The sequence below is a fragment of the Tetrao urogallus genome, assembly GCF_951394365.1.
Source record: "Tetrao urogallus genome assembly, chromosome: 4".
Taxonomy (NCBI): Eukaryota; Metazoa; Chordata; class Aves; order Galliformes; family Phasianidae; genus Tetrao; species Tetrao urogallus.
The window spans coordinates 46,682,010-46,700,710 of NC_136817.1; the positions used below are offsets into that span (position 1 = coordinate 46,682,010).

Sequence of the window (18,701 nt, forward strand, 5' to 3'; positions counted from 1 at the left end):
ACACACACATTTCTTTATATAGCTCCTATTTCATGTTTTAAAATCTGCAATAAACTGTCAAAACACAATAAAAACTCTTTTCTGAAAAAAAAAAAAAAAAAAAAGTTAAAAAAAAAATAAAAATCCAAGACAGATAGCAGACTGGCAATCTATAACATAATTACAGAAGTTAGTGGGTTCATGCATATATTTTTCATTGATGATTTATAGTACTCCGCATACTCAGCAAGTTTCAAAGAACTTTGAGACAATGCCTGGAAGAAAGAAAGTGCGTAAGATTCATTTATCAACAGTGATATATTTTTCTTTATTTTGGATGATGTGTAAAGGTCAACTGGGTAAGAAATTAAGGTCTTGATATACAATCTTATCATATGAGATAAAGAGGAGAATAATGTGAGTTTACCCTTTGGAATGGCACATGTGACTGATTTAGATCAATGCCTGCAGCATCAGCTAATGCAAATAAATCAGTGCATCTCCTCTTATGCCAGTGGACTTCTGCCAGCTACAGCTAAGAAAAGATCAGTCCTATTGTGTACAAAATAACAGATTTGTGTGTATCAACAGTCAGAGCAATTCTGTGGCAGTTTTCATTTTTTTTTCCAAAAGAAAATAAAGGAAAATGCTACAAGAAGCTGTTATTGTTTTTTGTACTGTTTTTCCTTGGAAAATGGAGAAGAAAGTTGTGTTAAAATTCTGTAACCTATGCAAAGAATGTTTTTGCTGAAACTGGCTGCCAAGCAAACTCTGATCTTAACTGTTAATTTTTGATAAAAATAGAACAACCTAAAGACAACTTTAAAATTTTACATTTATAAGTAAAATTGTCATCAGAAACCTCCTTTTTCTGCCCCACTGATAAAACCTGTGGAGTTCAGACCTGTAGGAACAACGTGTAAAGGAAGTAATCTCAACTGGTACAAGAAACTGTGCTTCTGGATTGTGGTTCAATAGGATCAAAATGCTGTGCTTGCTGTGAAATTACTAGCCCTGTACAAGGTGCCTTAAAAATGCACAGAGAGTGTCTTCTTATCTGCTATACTACAATGAATGGCAATCAAGAATATGTATATCAAGTTTATTTTCACCACAGTGCATTTTCTACCACTTTTATCAGAGGCAGTATCATATGTCAATGATTTTCTTTGAAATAAAAAGACTTAATCTCAATGGAATAACTTTTGTCTGTATTTTAGCAAAATTACTCTGAATAATCAGCCCAGCTTTCCCATGTTACTTTAGTCTGAAACAAAATTCTACTAATCTAAACAGAAATCCAGCCAGACTATTCAGAGTTAGGGGCACTTTTGTATGGCCACCATTATCTATTTTCTATACAAGCTTTGACATAGGATCCCATCGTGGTGCTATTTCTGTGCTCGTTAGTCCTCACGCTCACAGGAGGTTGAGCTGGAAGTCTGCCCGGTGCTTTCAGATCCCAGCCTCATCTCCATCCATGAATGTAACACACTAACGCGCATCTTAAACCGCGTGTAGTCCTTTCCTCTCCACCCAGAACCCTTCTAACGCTAAAGTAAAAACGCAGTGCCACCTACTGTTGGTGACACTGCTTGCACTGCTGGCTTTCCAGTCGCTGGGCTTCTCAGGTGCTGACTGTACTTCTTGATTCTGAATTCCTCATTGCACATTTACACAAAGTTGTACTAAACTAGCCAGAAGCCTTGGAGCCTTCTCAGCTATGGCCTTTCTGACATTACATCCACTGCATGCTGAAATAGCATCAGCACTAGAAGACACATAATTATTCGCAGAAGATGAGCCTGCCCCAGCTTCAGTCCCACCCAATCATTTGTTTGCAGAGCTACAACCTGTGCAGCTGGGACACTGCACTGTTCTGTTAAAATGCATTTATTTATGAATACCTATGTTCCATGTATCAAGTGTGTTGATTATGAGTGTTGGAAACCAGAGACAGCTTTAATAGGATTGAGAAGAATTACAGACACACTGACAAAGCAGGATACAGAAATAGATTAAAGTTGGCCTGCTACAATGATAATCCAATAGTGCAAGGATCCTCCCAGCAGTTAAGGTTACTTCACTGAAATACTAAATGGTATGAAAAGTATCCCTGGGAAGAGGTATTGACTCTAAACTAGTCTAATTGTCACCACAGTCAATGGAAACTTGTTAACTGGCTTTTAAAGGGGGATGGAATTGTCTCAGTTTTGGATAGGGAACTGGCTGGACCCAGTGGGGCTCCACTTCTTATGTTTGAGAGCTGAAAAGCTCTCCTGTAAAACAGGTAAGAGCAACTTATGGAAGTTTGGGTTCCTTTACAGGATTGGTTATTTTAAAAGAAAACTCACTGTTCTCCACCAGATTAAAAAGGTGAATTTACTTTGAAGTTTGTGTTTGGATACAGCATAGACATTGTTGAACACCTAAAACTTCTGGGCAAGACATCTGCCAAGTACAGATCTGCTCTCCATTAAGGGCACAATTATAGTTTGGTGCTCAAGAGATTCACAGTCAAGGTGTAAGTTCTGGTCACTCAGTGCCACCATGTTCTGGCCACTCATGAAATAGCTGCTCAGCATTCAACACTGGGATCATTCAGACTGCAGACCAGGCAAAAGGCTGTGAGAATGACAGATAAAACCAATCCTGGTTCAATACTAGGCCTTCAGAAATTCTTTTAATGCCTGTGAGTTTGGGATAGGAACTGAATTTCAGCCCTTCAAAAACAACTACGAAACAATGGCTAGAACTATTTCCATCTTACTCCATTTGCTATGTTGATATTTTATTGTAGATTTGTACAGCTGGGTTCCAGTGGACATAATATTACATATTTACTTGTTGTTGAACATTATTTCATTTAAAACTTTTTTTCTTATATTTTAAATTTCAAATGTGTATTGGATTTATAAAAGAAAATGAACTATCTTCAGCGTTGGAAAGTCATAGCAGCAGATGGTGGCTGAATTGTTCTCCTGGTCAGGAGGCTGATCTGTGGTGCTGAGCACCATTTTGGGTTTGTGATTAAAGCTACAAGTTTTGCTTCCACTCATGAAAGACAACTCAATCATGCGCACTGCAAAGTTTATGTTGGCTTATAGGAATGCTAGCAGTATTGCTTTCTCCTGCTCTTGGTTACAGAAAGATATATGTCTTGAGCCCCTGCAAGTCTGTGATTCAATGATTTTCCACTAAATACATATACACAATTAGTGGTGTTATTGTTTTGGTTTATTTGTTTGTTTTTATGTTTTAAAGAACTAGGAATGTAAAAATTATGTTAGATAAATGAAGAACCTCCAATAGTTTGAAGCTGTTTCTTATTATTCATCAATACGATAAGATCATAAACAGGAAATTTGGATTTATTCTCTTTCTTCTATTCCAGTGAAGGACTGTTGTTACAGTAAAAAATGCATCTGCATTATTTAAAAAATGGGCCAGCAAAGGACAACAAGTATACAGTTATTAACAGGTGTTTGTTTGTTTGTTTGTTTGTTTGTTTGAAGACAGAGTGTGCTCCAATATTTGCCATTTCCTCAGCGTGTCAAAAGGGCTAGTAAGCATCTGCTCAGGAGGAGGATAATAGTGACTGCCACTGTCACTGTCATCTCTCTCTAAATCTCAAAATCCATCACCAGGTCAAGGAAATCCTCCTCTAACAACCATGTCCTTCCCTGGGAATAATTCAGGGAACCACACATGGAGCTGGCTCCTTGAGAAATCAATTAATAAGGGATTTAAGTCTGATATTCTGATATGTTGATGGTATTTAGCTTTTCACGGTGGTTACACTTATGTAGTAAGGAAACGTGGCTCATTTAGAGGAGTGGAATTGCTACAAGAAGCAGCAGATTACATTGCCAAGGTAAGTGTGCGCACTGATGAAAGCTTTTACTACAGAACTGCTAGGGACACTTTTTGCATGTTAGTGCAGATTTATGTTTTGATAGACTTCATGTTTTAAAGCTGATGATGATTTTTTTTTTTTTTTTTTTTTTTTTTTTTTTTTTTTTTTTTTTTTGTGGCTTGGAATGCAGTGGACCAATGACAAGGTGAGAAATGGGTAAAATAAGAAAGCAGGAGAGGTGGAAGTTAATCTTCCATTCTCTGCAGTCCTGTAGGATAATGCTGCCTTCATTTTCTTGCAGCCATGAAGATTTTGACACATAGGAATTACATATTTAATTTTTAGTTCATAAGATTTGACAAGGCAGTTGTTTGTTGTAGTGGTCACGTTTAGCAATTCAAGGGAGTGAAGGCCAACTGTTGGTGATACAGGAAGAAAAAAAAAAAAAAGCAACAAGAAACCTAAAATACTTGCAAAGGAAGCACTTATCTGTGTTACTTTCAAACTTTACGCCTGAATGCTACAATGTGGCATTGACTTACCATCAGTGTAACAAGATGTGACAATGTACCAGTTCAAGAAACAATGTGCAACCACAGAAAAGGAAACGCGGTGGTGATACAACGTAGCAAAGGCAGCCTGAAATATTTTGCATGGAAAAGCTCTATAAGGCAATCAGAAATGCCTTAAGGGAGATCCTGGGCCCAGTGGGCTTAACAGAGAATGTTCTGCTGCTCTTAATGCCAGGTTTTGTGATACAAATGCTGTAACAAAGTGACTACAGTCCCCAGACCAGGAGAAACTGTTGTGTCTGTTCAGTTGGCATGGGGCACACGCTGCATTATTATTTCTGAGCTTTAGACTCAACAGTTTCAAGGTTCTAAGCAGTGTGTGCTGGAGCTAATGGAATTTGAAGATACTCTTGTGCTATTTGTCCTTGACTGCGTGAGAAGGGAGACAACTTAGGGCAGCAACCACCTGAGCTGAGATTTGGATTTAATTCTTTGGGACTACAGGATAGTAAATGTTTCCAGTTTCTATGTGTAGATAGTTTTGAAGCATACTTAATGCCCAATAAATGCTTTCTGTGCCTCAGAAATATGAAATCTCCGGTCCTGTATCTCCGGCTATGTATTCTGGATAGGTGTGGTTTTTCTACACGTCCTGTTTCACCACACTTCTCATTGTCTAATTTCTATCTTATGGGCAAATTAATACGTCTCCATATCACAAAGTCTAGGATATCTATTTTGCTGTCATTCTTCTGCAAAGATAAACATGAAAACCAGGTTCCTAGAAAAGCTGTTACTGCGAGTGTTAATGTGGACTGATTTAGAGTACACTGACAGGCATGATTTGCTTTGGGATGAGCATTATTGCTGTTGTTTCATGCCAAGTGATTGGAAGTGGTTGGACACAGCTTTATTTTACACCATTTTCTGTGAGTTCTGTGGAGGATATAGGTCAAACCAGGGTGGGGCTTTGTGTGCCAGCATTAGCAGATCTTTCAGAGTACCTGTAAGCAGATACAAAGCTGCTTAATTTAACCTGGCATACTTTCAGTCTCCACACACTCAAGTACTGTCTACCCTTGGTGCAAGTCAGTGAAAACTCTGTTACAGCTTTTAGGGTGCTAGTGAATCTGACCTAACACTTGCTATGTGTTTTCCTGTGACACTTCATTCGACCTGATGCTTGCTGTTGAGTGTTTAAAGATTGATCAGCAATGCTAGACAATATTTAGGACTATTCTTGAAAGAACAGATGTTAGCTTTCAATCTTCATCTTTCTGTTTTGTAGAGTTATGTATGTTTCTGTATCATTTCTTACACGTGTTACTCATGTCTGTCAGCTGCTTGAAACATGGGTTTCCTCCCCTATTTCTTGTACAGGAATATTTTTTAGTTTCATTGGCTAATCAAGTCAGGTAAGTCTGGCAGTACTGTTGCAGCTGTAGCACCCTTATTCTCTTTTGCTGTGTACTTCACTACAGAATGGAATTACTTTAAGACTGGCTTATTCCATGGCACTTTACTTCATTTACCAGTGGAACAGCACTTATTTCTCAGTTTGTGGCTTACAGGCATCTCTACAGTCTGATGTCATATGCAGAAGGATATTGATATTGCAGTGGATAGCATCTATTTTGAAATCCCAACTAAAAGGCCCTTTCAAGAGCAGATCGCTTGTAGACAGCAGTGATGCTCCAACAATTAGCAGTGCTATTGATATGAAGATATAAGTGACAAAATCATAAGAATAGTGGCAGAAAGAGGCAAAGAGGCAGCAGAAGTTAGTTACTTCAGTGATTAGAAGTTTATGCAGTACAGGATAGAATATATTAATTATGCACCCTACAGCTTTTTTTTTTTTTTTTTTTTTTTTTTTTTTTTTTTAAATATATATATATATATATATTGGAATGAACAAGCCAGACATAAATAGCTTCCAGCATTTCTTCTTAAGATGTGCTTATCCTAAGTGCTACACAAGTAATGAGAACTCTCCAGCAGTCTTCAAATACAGAGTTACAGCAGCTATTCTTGCTGTCATCAGATTGTAACTTTCAGATGTCAAACATACTGAGGATTCAGGATGTCACCTGTTCATGAATCTATTTATCCATCTCCACGAAAAAACTTCTGAGTCTTTGGTTCAAAACCAAATGTAATAGCAAAAAAGGCTTCAAAAAAATTTCCTATTTTTTCAGTTGCCTGATCATTCAGCACACTGCAGCACCCACAGCACCATTTTTACCTGGAGGGAATGTCACGTGAGAGACGAAACTGGAAAAACTGCTAGGAATTTGGGGGGGAAGCAAGGAAATAAGAGATTCATCTTTAGGGGGAAAAAAAAAAAAAGGTATATTCTGCTAGTTGTGATACTTTCTGAAATTAATCTTCCTCTCTTACCCAAGCTAAGACAATTTTCACCATGAAGGTAGGAGTTATTGAGACCCATCACTCCCATGCAATCATTCCCAGCGTGGTGGTGCAAGACACCAGTGAGGATCCTGGACTGACAGAGAAAGGGGAAAACAGGTGTGCCAGATTTGCTTCATTCCATTCCAATCTTATGTGTTTGGTTTATTTTTCTATTATTTAATAATTTGGGAATAATTAAGCATAGATAACTTGCCTTCATCTGATTTTCTTCTTCCTCTATTAATAAATTGATTTTATAATGATGTGATGTATATATAGATTTTTTTTTATAGTAAGTATTTGCATAGATTACTTAGTCCGTGATTAAAATTGTGACAAATAGCTTGTGACAATGTAGAGGAATTTTTTTTTTATTTCAGCAGTATAACACATAACTGTTGTTTTGCTGTTCCCTAGGAAATGGTATCTACCCGGTGCATTTGCACAATACAATGCTAACAACAATAGCAATAAAGACGAGTAAGTACCTTTGCAATCTCAAATAGTGATAGTGCTGCTTTACTGATTGCTTAAGCAGCCATGAAAAGGAATAATCTGTACCTAATAGTTTCCTTACAAGCAGTTATGGTGTGCAAGTAATCCCAAAAGAGATTGCATGTACATTTGAAATTTACAGACATCAAATATTAAGATCACCCTCAACACCAAAGCTATTGCTATTTTATCTATTAATTATGAATAGAAGTAGTTCTGTATTAATGCAATAAGAAAAACAAATTTTCAAGACCAAGCAGCTAAGCATATTTCTTTGTCCTTAACAAACTCAGATGATTCTAATAATTAAATGAGGAAACAGTAACTGCTGTATTTTCTTTTTCTTAAGAGAGAAGAAAAAGAAAAAAGAAAAGAAGAGGTAAGGCAGAAAATCTACTTTAAGGGCTTTTGAGTGTTTATTTGTGCTTGTTAACTTCTTGATTGGAGCACTGTTTTTTGCTACCAGTGGTGTCTACTACTATTTCTAAAGCGTTTAATTTTCCAAACATGCTTTAGCTTAATCCGTAATAACTGCAAACGTAAATCTATTTTGTAGCAAGTCAGAAAATAAAAAGGATGGAGAAAGACAAAAGAACAAGGAAAAAAAGGAAAAACACAAAAATAAAGATAAGAAGAAGAAAGAAAAGGATGAAGAGTAAGTATTTTTCATTTAGGTCTTGCTATGTTAGTTTGACAAAATCACTTTTTAAGTACAACTAAAAAAATGCATTGATGGGTGTGGTGTAAACAAGATGCTTACTCATGAGTGAACTGGTACATGGAATGATGTTGTTCTCCTAGAACAGAATTGTTCTGATTTATTTTTCTATGTAGAGAATAGAATGAGAGCATAAATGCTGCATGGAAAAAATAAGACATAAAAAAAAACCAAAACACAAAATACAAAAGATCTCGTGTGGATTGTGATTATGTAATATATTTTGGATAATGCTCTGCAGCAAAGGAAGGTCTAAAGGAAGGTCTTCTGCATGTCAGTGTCACCTATAAACAAGTAAATTTTTATGTGACTTAAAAGTTCTTGCTTTTTCTTCTTTTTATTATGCTTGGAAAAATCATCATTTCTTGACCAGTGAAGAGAAAAGTGTTTTGTTTGTTTTCATGTTCTTTGGTTTCTGTATATAAATTGTGCTGATAATTCATCTTGCTCAGAACTAGATTTTTCACAGTGAGGAAGGTATAGTTTGTCTCATATAACATGCATATTCACACAATTGTTTTATTGCATTCATTCAAGGAAGCTTAGCTTCAATAAAGACCTTTTATTTAACGTTAATATTTTCTGGAATTCTTTGTTCCTCAGAATTTATTGCATATATTTTTAGTCTCTTCTCATCGCTCTTTTTCTCTACCTATCACTCAGGAAGAAGAAAGATATTTTCATCATTGATCCAGCAGGAAATATGTATTACAACTGGTTGTTCTGCATCACAATGCCTGTCATGTACAACTGGACAATGATTATTGCTAGGTGAGGTAGTCCTTTAATAAAACTTCTGACAAACTGTAATGCATATACCTAGTAGGAAATTCACTTCATTCATTCATTTCATGCAAGTATTTCATTTTCTTTTCATGGTAACTTACTTTTTCCTTTCCTATTCAGAGCCTGTTTTGATGAGCTTCAGAATGACTACTTACCTGTATGGTTTATCGTTGATTATGTTTCTGATGTCATCTATATTGCTGACATGTTTGTACGGACAAGAACAGGTATGTATACTTGATAATTCATTCTTTCTATTAGTATGTTCATTTTAAAGTCTTATACTACACCCAGAGCTAGATACTTCTAATACGGCACAGAAAGTCCGAGGCTCTAACTCCTTCCCTCCATTAAACTTCCTATGGCCTGTTTTGTTGTTGTTTTTTTTTTTCTCCCCCCCAAATGTTCATCAGTGAAAGGAAAACGGTCAGAACTAGAAGTGTATTCTTTTCAAAGCTGTATACTTTAGCTTAAGCTGAACCATATGGTCCTAAGTCGAATGCTTGAACACACGAGAAATTGCTTTAAAAAAAAAAAAAAAAAAAAAAAGTTATGCATGATCTGGAAGTTGCACACAACGTGTCTTTCAGCTTACATTTGGTTTGACACTAAATACAAAAAGTTGAAAATAAAAAAATCTAATACTTACATGCAACTTGATTTTAGGTTACCTGGAACAAGGTCTTCTAGTGAAAGAAGAACAAAAGCTTAAAGAGAAATATAAGAGCTCCCTGCAATTCAAATTAGATTTTCTGTCAATCATACCAACTGACCTCTTATACTTTAAGTTAGGGCTGAATTACCCAGAATTGAGAATAAACCGACTGCTCAGAGTAGCTCGGATGTTTGAATTTTTCCAGCGAACAGAAACAAGGACAAACTACCCAAATATCTTCAGGATCTCTAACCTTGTCATGTACATTGTGATTATTATTCACTGGAATGCCTGTGTGTATTACTCGATCTCAAAAGCCATTGGATTTGGGGCTGACACATGGGTCTATCCCAACACCTCTCATCCTGAATTTGCCCGTTTGACCAGAAAGTACGTCTATAGCCTCTACTGGTCCACTCTGACCCTGACTACTATTGGTGAAACACCCCCTCCTGTACAAGATTCTGAGTATTTCTTTGTGGTTGTTGACTTCTTGGTGGGAGTATTGATTTTTGCTACCATCGTTGGTAACGTCGGCTCTATGATCTCCAACATGAATGCTGCCAGGGCAGAATTTCAAGCAAAGATTGATGCTATCAAGCAGTATATGCACTTTCGGAATGTAAGTAAAGACATGGAAAAAAGAGTTATAAAGTGGTTTGACTATCTCTGGACAAACAAAAAAGCTGTGGATGAAAGGGAAGTCTTGAAGTATCTGCCAGACAAACTAAGAGCAGAGATTGCAATCAATGTTCACCTGGAAACATTAAAAAAAGTTAGGATTTTTGCGGACTGTGAAGCCGGTTTGTTGGTTGAACTTGTTTTGAAACTCCAGCCCCAAGTATACAGTCCTGGAGACTATATTTGCAGAAAAGGAGATATTGGACGAGAAATGTACATTATCAAAGAAGGCAAACTTGCAGTAGTTGCTGATGATGGAGTGACACAATTCGTAGTCCTAAGTGATGGCAGCTATTTTGGAGAAATCAGCATTCTTAATATCAAAGGTAGCAAAGCTGGCAATCGAAGAACAGCCAATATTAGAAGTATCGGATACTCAGACTTATTCTGTCTGTCTAAAGATGATCTCATGGAGGCTTTAACAGAGTATCCTGATGCAAAGGCAATGCTGGAAGAAAAAGGTAAACAAATCCTCATGAAAGATGGATTGCTGGACATAGAAGTTGCAAATTTAGGAAGTGATCCTAAAGACCTGGAAGAGAAGGTTGCTTATATGGAAGGAACAATGGACAGATTACAAACAAAGTTTGCCAGGTTGCTAGCTGAGTATGATGCTGCACAACAGAAACTGAAAAAAAGACTTACACAAATCGAGAAAATACTGAAGCCAGTGATAGAGCAAGAATTCTTAGACTTTGAAGAAGCAGATCCATCCACAGATAAACCTGGAGTGACAAAAACAGAATAAAAACCTAGCGATTGGCAATAGGACTGAAGGTCCAGTCTTTCTGACTGAATACATTCTTCTCTAGGCTTGTATGACCCAACAATTACTTACGAAAAATTATCCATTGAGGTAATATCACCAATTCCCTAAAAACAACACATATTTGACATCTTTAGGAAGGAAAGAAGAATCAAGAATGAGGATGGGACATAAAATCTCAGTCTTGATGTTACACCTTTGTATGCCTAATGCATTCTACTTGTGTAGGAATATTGAAGGTTTTCCTGACTGCTTTAAAATCATTTCTTCATGTCTTCTTATGGAAAGATAAAAAAAGTTTGGTAACTGTATTAATTATCTTAAGTGAATATAGGCATGAATCGTGATAATAATTTGTGTATAAACAAACACATTTTAATATCTGCTGATTAAAGTATGATTAATTAAATATGGGATAGTATTACATATTTCTGTTCCTAAAAAATTAGGTATATCTACAATGCAGATGTGAGTATTGAAGGTTGTAGGATCTGGAAAATATTATGACTTCATTGGGTCCACCTCAGCTGATTTCTTGAAGTAAGAATGGGCAGTTTTAAAATGGTGGGGTTTTTTTTAGGAATATTACAGGAAAAGGCTGGAGTATGGAGGGGAGAAAATCCCCTCCCCTGGCCTTTTTTACATATCTGTATGAGAAGTATAGATAGAATAGTAGCTGTTCTTTCCACAGTGATAGCAGATACTGAAGAATGCTCTGCTCTGTGCAAACACATGGGTGCTGAGCATTGACTACTCCTCCTCAAATATAACTGCTTAAAAATCTTTATGTTGCTAAAGTAACAGCTATGGATACCAGCAGAGTGCAAAAGGAAGAGATGATGGAAGGAGGCCTGACTGTCCCTGCAGCATCTTCTGTAGCTACTTCTGGGGAAAATACTTTTTCTTTTTTTCCCTTAAATTGTCTGGGTATTTCTTTCTTCTGTTCTTACTACTAATATAGTTAAATTCACAGGTTTAAGTCTGGTAAGTTTTCAACCCATTTAAAAATCATCATCTCCATGGCTTTTTCTTAATTTGTCTTTTTCTCATTGGAAAAATTGTTTTTATTAGTTGTGGTCTCAGACTTGCCTAGGTATTTTCAGTATATTTTTTTCCATAGTCACTTGATGTTGGACTAATTTAGTGACTGTGAGTGAAGAAAGGGAGTGCACGGAGAGAATACATAATTCTGTAGTTAGAGTATTTTTAATGTCTTGGGCAATTGGACTTCCAGTCTTAAACAGTACATGTGTAAAAACTGTTATCACTTGATAATGTATCTATATTTCTATTTTGTTCTGTTCTTTAGTAAGATGGAAATGCTATATATTGGATCTTTTGTGTGAGCAAAGTGTATTCATTTATTTTTATTTTTTAATGCTGACAAGATTCTAGAATGGGAGAAATCTATAAACAACTGATTTCACAGTGAGAATTAAATGTTATGAAGTAATAAACACGTAGATTTTATATGGAATATTTATATGAGATGGCTGTTCATTCACCCTTGATCCTGTGCTTCGAACAACACACTGGAAAATGTGTTGGTGAGGCAAAAGGATATGCATTTAATTCAGACCTATCAATGCAAACAAGAAGTGGCATTTTCTGCATTATGAATGTTGGACTTTGCAACCAGAATTCTTGTTATAACTGATAGTCCACATGGCAGCAGCATCATATAGGGCCTGTGTCATTGCTTACTAGGCACTTAAGAAGCACTTTTCATCTTTGTTGAAGAGTTTAAGGTCTTGTATTAGAGAAATGTTATGGAATTACTAATATTATACAGAGTCTTAATAAAGACAAAGGGCTACTGTGCACGTTGTCTCTCTTGGATCTTTCAGTGACGAGTTGTAGCCGCTAGCTGCCACTTTCCTATCACTAACATTTCAAAACAAATGAAACCATGATTGACCTGTAGCAGCTTATTTAGCTTATTGGCATTTTCAGGCTCTTTATGATCTTTTATGAAATTTTATTATGAAACCTTTTATTAACTGCCATCAATATGTGTTTGTTGGAAGAAACCCATAAAAACAGAGCTCACGGAGCCAGCACACGAATGCCCCGCGTACCATAGGCACCGTCGCTCCCCCCCCAGCCGGCAGCACCTCCGCGCTGCGCAAAGGAGCCCGGAGGCCGCACGGCGGTGCACGCTGGGTGCTGTAGTCCTCCGGGCCGCCGCTCGGCCCCGTCCCGCCGCTTCTCGCCTCGCTGCCGAGCGAGGAACGCTGGGAGCTGTAGTCAGACCTCCGCCTGCCGCTTCCGTGCGGAGGGGCCGAGCCGGCGGGGAGGGCGGAGAGCTCGCCTCGGGGCGGCTGCGGCCGGGAGGCGCCGGGCCGTGAGGAGTGCGGCCCTTCTCCGGCTGGCGGGGAGGGATGGAGGCGGCCTGGCGGCAGGGTGGCCGGGGCCGGGGTCGCGCCAGGCTCGGGGATGGGCTCTCCGGCCGTACCGGGGCGGCCGCCCGGCCTCCTGCCGCTGTCGGCCGCGGCGGTGCGTGCGTTCGGGCTGCGGCGAGCGGCGGCGAGGGGACCTGTGGTGAGTGCCCCTGCATCCCCTCAGCGCTGCGGCGGGGCCCAGCAGCCCGGCCCGGCCTCGGGAAGACCCCAGAACGCGGCCGGGGACCTGGAAGAGCGAGGCGGACCCGTGTGGCGGCGAGCGCGGCCCCGGCCACGCTGCCGGCGGAGCGAGCCGGGGCTCGGCGGGGGCATCGCGGGTCCCTTCTCCCTCTTCGGGAGCCCCGTGTGTGCGCAGTGACCCGGAGCTGAGCCGAGGTGTCCGCAGCAGTCGGTGCCTTTCGAGCGGTGCGGTGAACCTCAGGAATGGCTGCGGGGTGGTTAGCAGCTGATGGGGAGCGCGGTGGGGACCCTGCGCGGCGGCGGGCAGGGATCGGGCGGTAAGATGGGCGTGTAGTCCCGTGTGGGAAACAGCAGCTGCTTTAGAACCTCTGAAGGCCACAGGTAATCGACAGACAGTAATTCCTGTTGTGGATTTTATGTATAATGCCCAGCGAAGGAGGGGAAGTAGTGTATGTTTTCCTGTGTGGTATTGGGAGTGTAACAAAATAGCATCCTCAGAAACGTAAGATAAGCAAACTTGCTAAGTAGAAAATGGTTGTAAGGGCGAAGGACTGAATGTGGTGTAACGATTAATGATGATTAAGATCGCGACAATTGTTTCTTTTGAATAGAATTATCTTCACAGAAGAAATTTGATGAAATTAAGAAAGCGAATCAGGCTGCAGCAAGAAAGCTGGCTGAGGAGCAGTTTAGTTCTTCATCAGAAGATGATGATGAAGATGCTGAAATAAAACAAGGGAAGATTTTGGCAAAAACATTCACCATTTACACCAATCAAACCGGTAAACTTTTATTGTATATTGACTTTTATTTAAATATGAAAGCGTAGAAGGGATGATATTATTGGTTATAACTTAGACTTTTTGCACAATTGGAGGGAAAACAGTTTTTCTGATGTACTTCTTTCTTTCTGATGTATTGAAAATACTTGTTCCCAGCAGTGCATACTTGCTGTGCTTCTTGCCTTGTTCAGCGGAACCAGTGGTACAGTTTTGCAGTTTTCTTAAGTACTTGTAATAATGTGGTTTTTTATTAATATAACTGGCCTCTGTTCAGAGGAAAAAAAACACTTCTTACAACAGTCTCAACATGTACAGAATTGCAGATCAAACGTAATTTTAAAAATTGCTTTAAAAATTTTTGTACGTTAAAGATGGAGATGCAAGTGAACTGGAACGTACAAGACAGTACATGAACGAAGCTTTTCAGTCAGGGGCTATGACATGTCTGATCTGCATTGCTTCAGTTAAAAGGAACCAAGCTGTAAGTACTTCACAGTATGCTTTCAAGTATTTTAATTGTAGCAATATCATACATGTTTAAAAAGACGAAGAAATTTCTGCTGCTTATCTTTTGCTGAAAATTTCATTCATTCTAAGCTGCCAATTTAACACATCATGTGAAAGATTCCAAAGGCATAAAACTGCATTTTTATAACTTGAATTTATTTTCAGCAGCAGGTTAATATTCTAAGCAAAATAGTAATTCCCTCCAGAACTAGCAGTGAGGAGTGAGCTGAAGCCACAGAGGATTAGTGATGGAGAGAAAATACTATCAAAGTCAGCTCTCTTAAGCGTTTGCTGCTGCTTTTGCATTATACTTCTTTAGCTCTTTGAAAAAAAGACCATGTAGTAAGCCATTCTTGTAAAAAAAGTCTTTTTCTCAATGTTTTTAGGTAACTGTTGAAACTTGAGTAGGGAAAGCTTCTTGACACTTCTACCGAAATGTTTAGAGACCTAGGGTATGTGATAGTTGGGGTTGTTTAGTCTGGCAGACAGGATGCAAAGGAATGATTTGATTACAGGCTCTGGCCACTTAGAAGCTGTGAAGAAAACTAAAGCCAGTCCTCTCTGTGGTGACAGACGGTGTAATAAAGGGCAGTGGCACAATCTGAGGTTTGAAAGGTGCAAACTAGATGCAGGAAAGGTAGTGCTACACATTGATAGGTTGCCCAAGGTGACTGGAGACTCCATCTTTAAGGGGCCCCCCAGAACTTAAAGTTAGGCAACTGTTAAGGTGGCTGTAATTGCATTTTGGGCAAGAGGTAACTCTGTATCACCTCCAAAAGTGTGCTTAACTCAGTATTTCTATGGCTACATGGGCTCCATAAGCTTTGGTGAAAACAGCAAGAATAATAGGGATGTGAATCTGTAGCAACAAAACTTTCTCTATTAATCTGAGATAACAACAGGTGTAATTTACCTTTGGGAATCTTTTTTTTTTTTTTTTTTTTTTTTTTTTAATGGGAAAATAGTAAGATTGTCTTTCTTTTGATGTGAATTTTCATCAATTGAAACGGGGAAAAAAATACTCATTAAAAAACAAAAAGTGGCACATATCTACTCTTTAGGTCTGGAGCTGTTGTGGATGCTTCTGTATATTTCACCTGGTGTGTATCCAAAAGTGGGCCAAAGACAGTCTTTTCCTTGTGTCGTCTCCCTTGACAGATGATGATTTTGGGAAGAAGGATTATCCATGGCCATGGTGAGTTCTTCATAATACTTTTACATAGATACTTTTGTTGTGAAACTGGAGTTGCTTTAGGAAGGATTGGTACCCATAAGTGGCATGCAAACACATACATGGAGAAGTTTAGAAGACTTGCTTCTGTATTATTTTTCTGAATTCTTTTCAAGTATTTGCTAATGTGCTTTGATAATATTTCAGTGATATTAAAAAATATTTTGCTGTATCAAATTCTTTCTAATCTGTAAAAAAGCAAATGATCCATTGTGTCAGCTTTTGATAATTATTTTTAAATGGTCTTACTTATTTATCTGTGTCTCTTAAAATTGGCAAATGAAATTTATAATTTTTAAAAGTGAGTTCTAAAGCAGGAAGGTGTATAACTTTTCTTTTACTTATTACGATTTTCAAGTCCATTTGTAACTCAAGTCAGTCGTGAATTTTACATGAGATTGTGTAGAGGTGGTAATACTATGGGTACATAAATAATGAACCTGACTTTTTTTGGCACTTTGTCTCTGATTGTTAAGGTTTCTCTGTACGTTTGTTTTGTACCATAATTTTCTCACCTGCTTTTATGTGGGTATATGTAATCTCTCTAAAATAGAATCCTCTGTCAAATTTGATTGAAAGTGCCTGGTGGATTCAAAAACTCTAGTGTAGAATCTCAGACAAGCTCAGGTTTGCTTAGGAAATAAGGTATAGAGTTATTGGCTGGCAGTGTCTCAAGTTCTGTACGAGTTAACAATGCCTGCTTTGTTACAGATTAGTTCTATAAACACTGTGCTTAAAAACAGTACATTTAAAAATTTCAAGGCAGGTGACATTTATTGTGTACTTAAATGTTAAGTAAAATCAATGAAGTCACTTCAGAGAAATGGCATATATGGGCAAATTGAGACTTTCTTTGGCGATGATAATGATAAAGTCCATTCAAGGACTCTGCTCTTATCTGAGGAGGAGCTGCTTGTCTGTTGTCTTTGCCTGGTAGCTGCTTTGTTCCTTTTGCATTGCCTCCCTTATCAGTGGTTCACACTGGAAAGTGCTTAGGCCCTGTGGAACTGACAAACTCCAGGCCTTTCATACCTACCAATCTTTAGGAATTCTGCATTTTTTTAATACCTGACACCATCAAGGCTGACAGATATATGTATAGCAAGACCTTTACTGTTTATTATAGATACAGTTTTTTTGGTTATACTAGTTGTAAGAATCTTAATTGGTAGGCTGTTAACAAACTTGGGAAATTGAAATAATTAAAACTAATGTTTTTTCTTTTCCTGCCCATTTTCCCTTCTCAAAGCCCAAAATGTAGGTTTGAATACAAACGGTCTGAAACTCCCAATAAATATTACTGTTACTGTGGAAAAGTAGAGAATCCAACAGTGGACCCATGGCTGGTACCTCATTCCTGTGGTCAAATATGTGAGAGGGAATTTAAACCTCCTTGTGGGCATAAATGTTTGCTACTTTGTCATCCAGGTAAATTTGTTGTATCTTTTGATTATTTGACCTCTATTTATGTAGTTGTTGCATAATTTTACTTTAAATTGAAGCTGACTGTATTTAAAATTCTCAGAATAAAATAGGTGTTAATGAAGGATGCGTTTGCTGAATAGCTGTTAATGATTTTTTTTCTTTTCTTTGCTGGGCTTAGGTCCCTGTCCACCTTGCCCAAAGATGGTCACAACATCCTGTCACTGCAGGAAAGCTAAACCAGTGCCCCGAAGGTGCAGTGCCAAGGAGTGGTCATGTCATCTGCCATGTGGACGAATGTTGCTGTGTGGACAACATACCTGTGAGAATCCCTGTCACTCAGGTAGACCGCCTCCTGAGGCTTCAAAAAGGCAGCTGTTTTACTTTTTATGAAATATTTCTATTTTCCAAGCTGAATACAAAAAATCTAATTCCTATGCTCAGTGTAACTTCACGATTTCATACAGGAGATTGTCAGCCTTGTCCACGTGTCAGTAAACAGCAGTGCATCTGTGGAAGGCAGACAGCAGAAAGGCTTTGTGCAAGTCCTCAGTGGCACTGTGAGCAGGTATGTTCATGAAGACACCTTTCCTCTCCTCATTCATGTCTTTGTAAAATTTACTCAGTGTATTATGGATTGATAAAACCCAATTCTGTATGAGAATAATAATGAAGGCTCTATAAAGTATCAGTTAAAATGGTGTTTATTTATCTGTATAGAAAAAGAATAGTATAACTAATATTATGACCCCTTAAATGGTGGAAATCCTAAGCTATGCAGCGTTTAGTGCATCTGGGATCTATGCTCAGCATGCTGTGCAGACCCTGTCCATAGCAGGTGTTACTCTGTTTTGGTCATTCAAACTGTTACAGGATTTTGTTACAAGAAAACAATTCTATTAATCATTGCTACTGCCGAACAGAAAGGATGTTCCTGTGAGAACTTCTTGCTGTGCTTCTAGATGAAATCAAGGTTGTTTGCTTGGCATAGTCACTGTTGCTGTTAACTGGCTAGATTTAATCTCTGGCCATGGAATGTGTGCAGCACACGGGCCTCTAGCCTACCACACTACAGGCCTGTGTCTGCTCAGGCTGTTTTGTGGATCACTGACCCTTCAGTGTACAGTGGTCTTCCAATCAGGATTGCTGCAGGGGTGATCAGTTTCATTTGGCAAACTCAGCAAATAGAAGGCTTGTTAACAAAGCTATTGGTACAATTAGCTCCTCATTGCTGAGGAAGTTTAATTCCATCCAGATATCAGGCACCCATAGTGTTTTTTTTTGTTTGTTTTTTGTTTTTCTTTTTTCTTGGATTGC

The 18,701-nt window shown here is 38.5% G+C and overlaps 2 protein-coding genes across 2 annotated transcripts in view; both read left to right on the forward strand.

Annotated features, from left to right (window-relative positions):
* Nucleotides 1-6,769: 6,769 nt before the first annotated feature.
* Nucleotides 6,770-10,842, forward strand: CNGA1 (cyclic nucleotide gated channel subunit alpha 1; the record flags this gene model as incomplete). Its single annotated transcript, XM_079534411.1, has 7 exons — nucleotides 6,770-6,912; nucleotides 7,177-7,239; nucleotides 7,604-7,633; nucleotides 7,811-7,909; nucleotides 8,636-8,743; nucleotides 8,879-8,985; nucleotides 9,425-10,842. The coding sequence occupies 7 exons, from the start codon at nucleotides 6,770-6,772 to the stop codon at nucleotides 10,840-10,842; spliced, it is 1,968 nt and encodes a 655-aa protein (XP_079390537.1).
* A 2,382-nt stretch (nucleotides 10,843-13,224) lies between these two features.
* NFXL1 (nuclear transcription factor, X-box binding like 1) overlaps nucleotides 13,225-18,701 on the forward strand; it is a gene marked incomplete at its 3' end in the record, with an annotated part of 40,777 nt that continues 35,300 nt past the window's right edge. Inside the window, exons 1-7 of the mRNA XM_079534410.1 lie at nucleotides 13,225-13,401; nucleotides 14,054-14,224; nucleotides 14,596-14,705; nucleotides 15,793-15,926; nucleotides 17,212-17,390; nucleotides 17,566-17,727; nucleotides 17,852-17,952. Of these exons, the coding sequence (XP_079390536.1) occupies nucleotides 13,242-13,401; nucleotides 14,054-14,224; nucleotides 14,596-14,705; nucleotides 15,793-15,926; nucleotides 17,212-17,390; nucleotides 17,566-17,727; nucleotides 17,852-17,952 (1,017 nt within the window). The 5' untranslated portion in view covers nucleotides 13,225-13,241. The remainder of the gene's footprint in view (nucleotides 13,402-14,053; nucleotides 14,225-14,595; nucleotides 14,706-15,792; nucleotides 15,927-17,211; nucleotides 17,391-17,565; nucleotides 17,728-17,851; nucleotides 17,953-18,701) is intronic.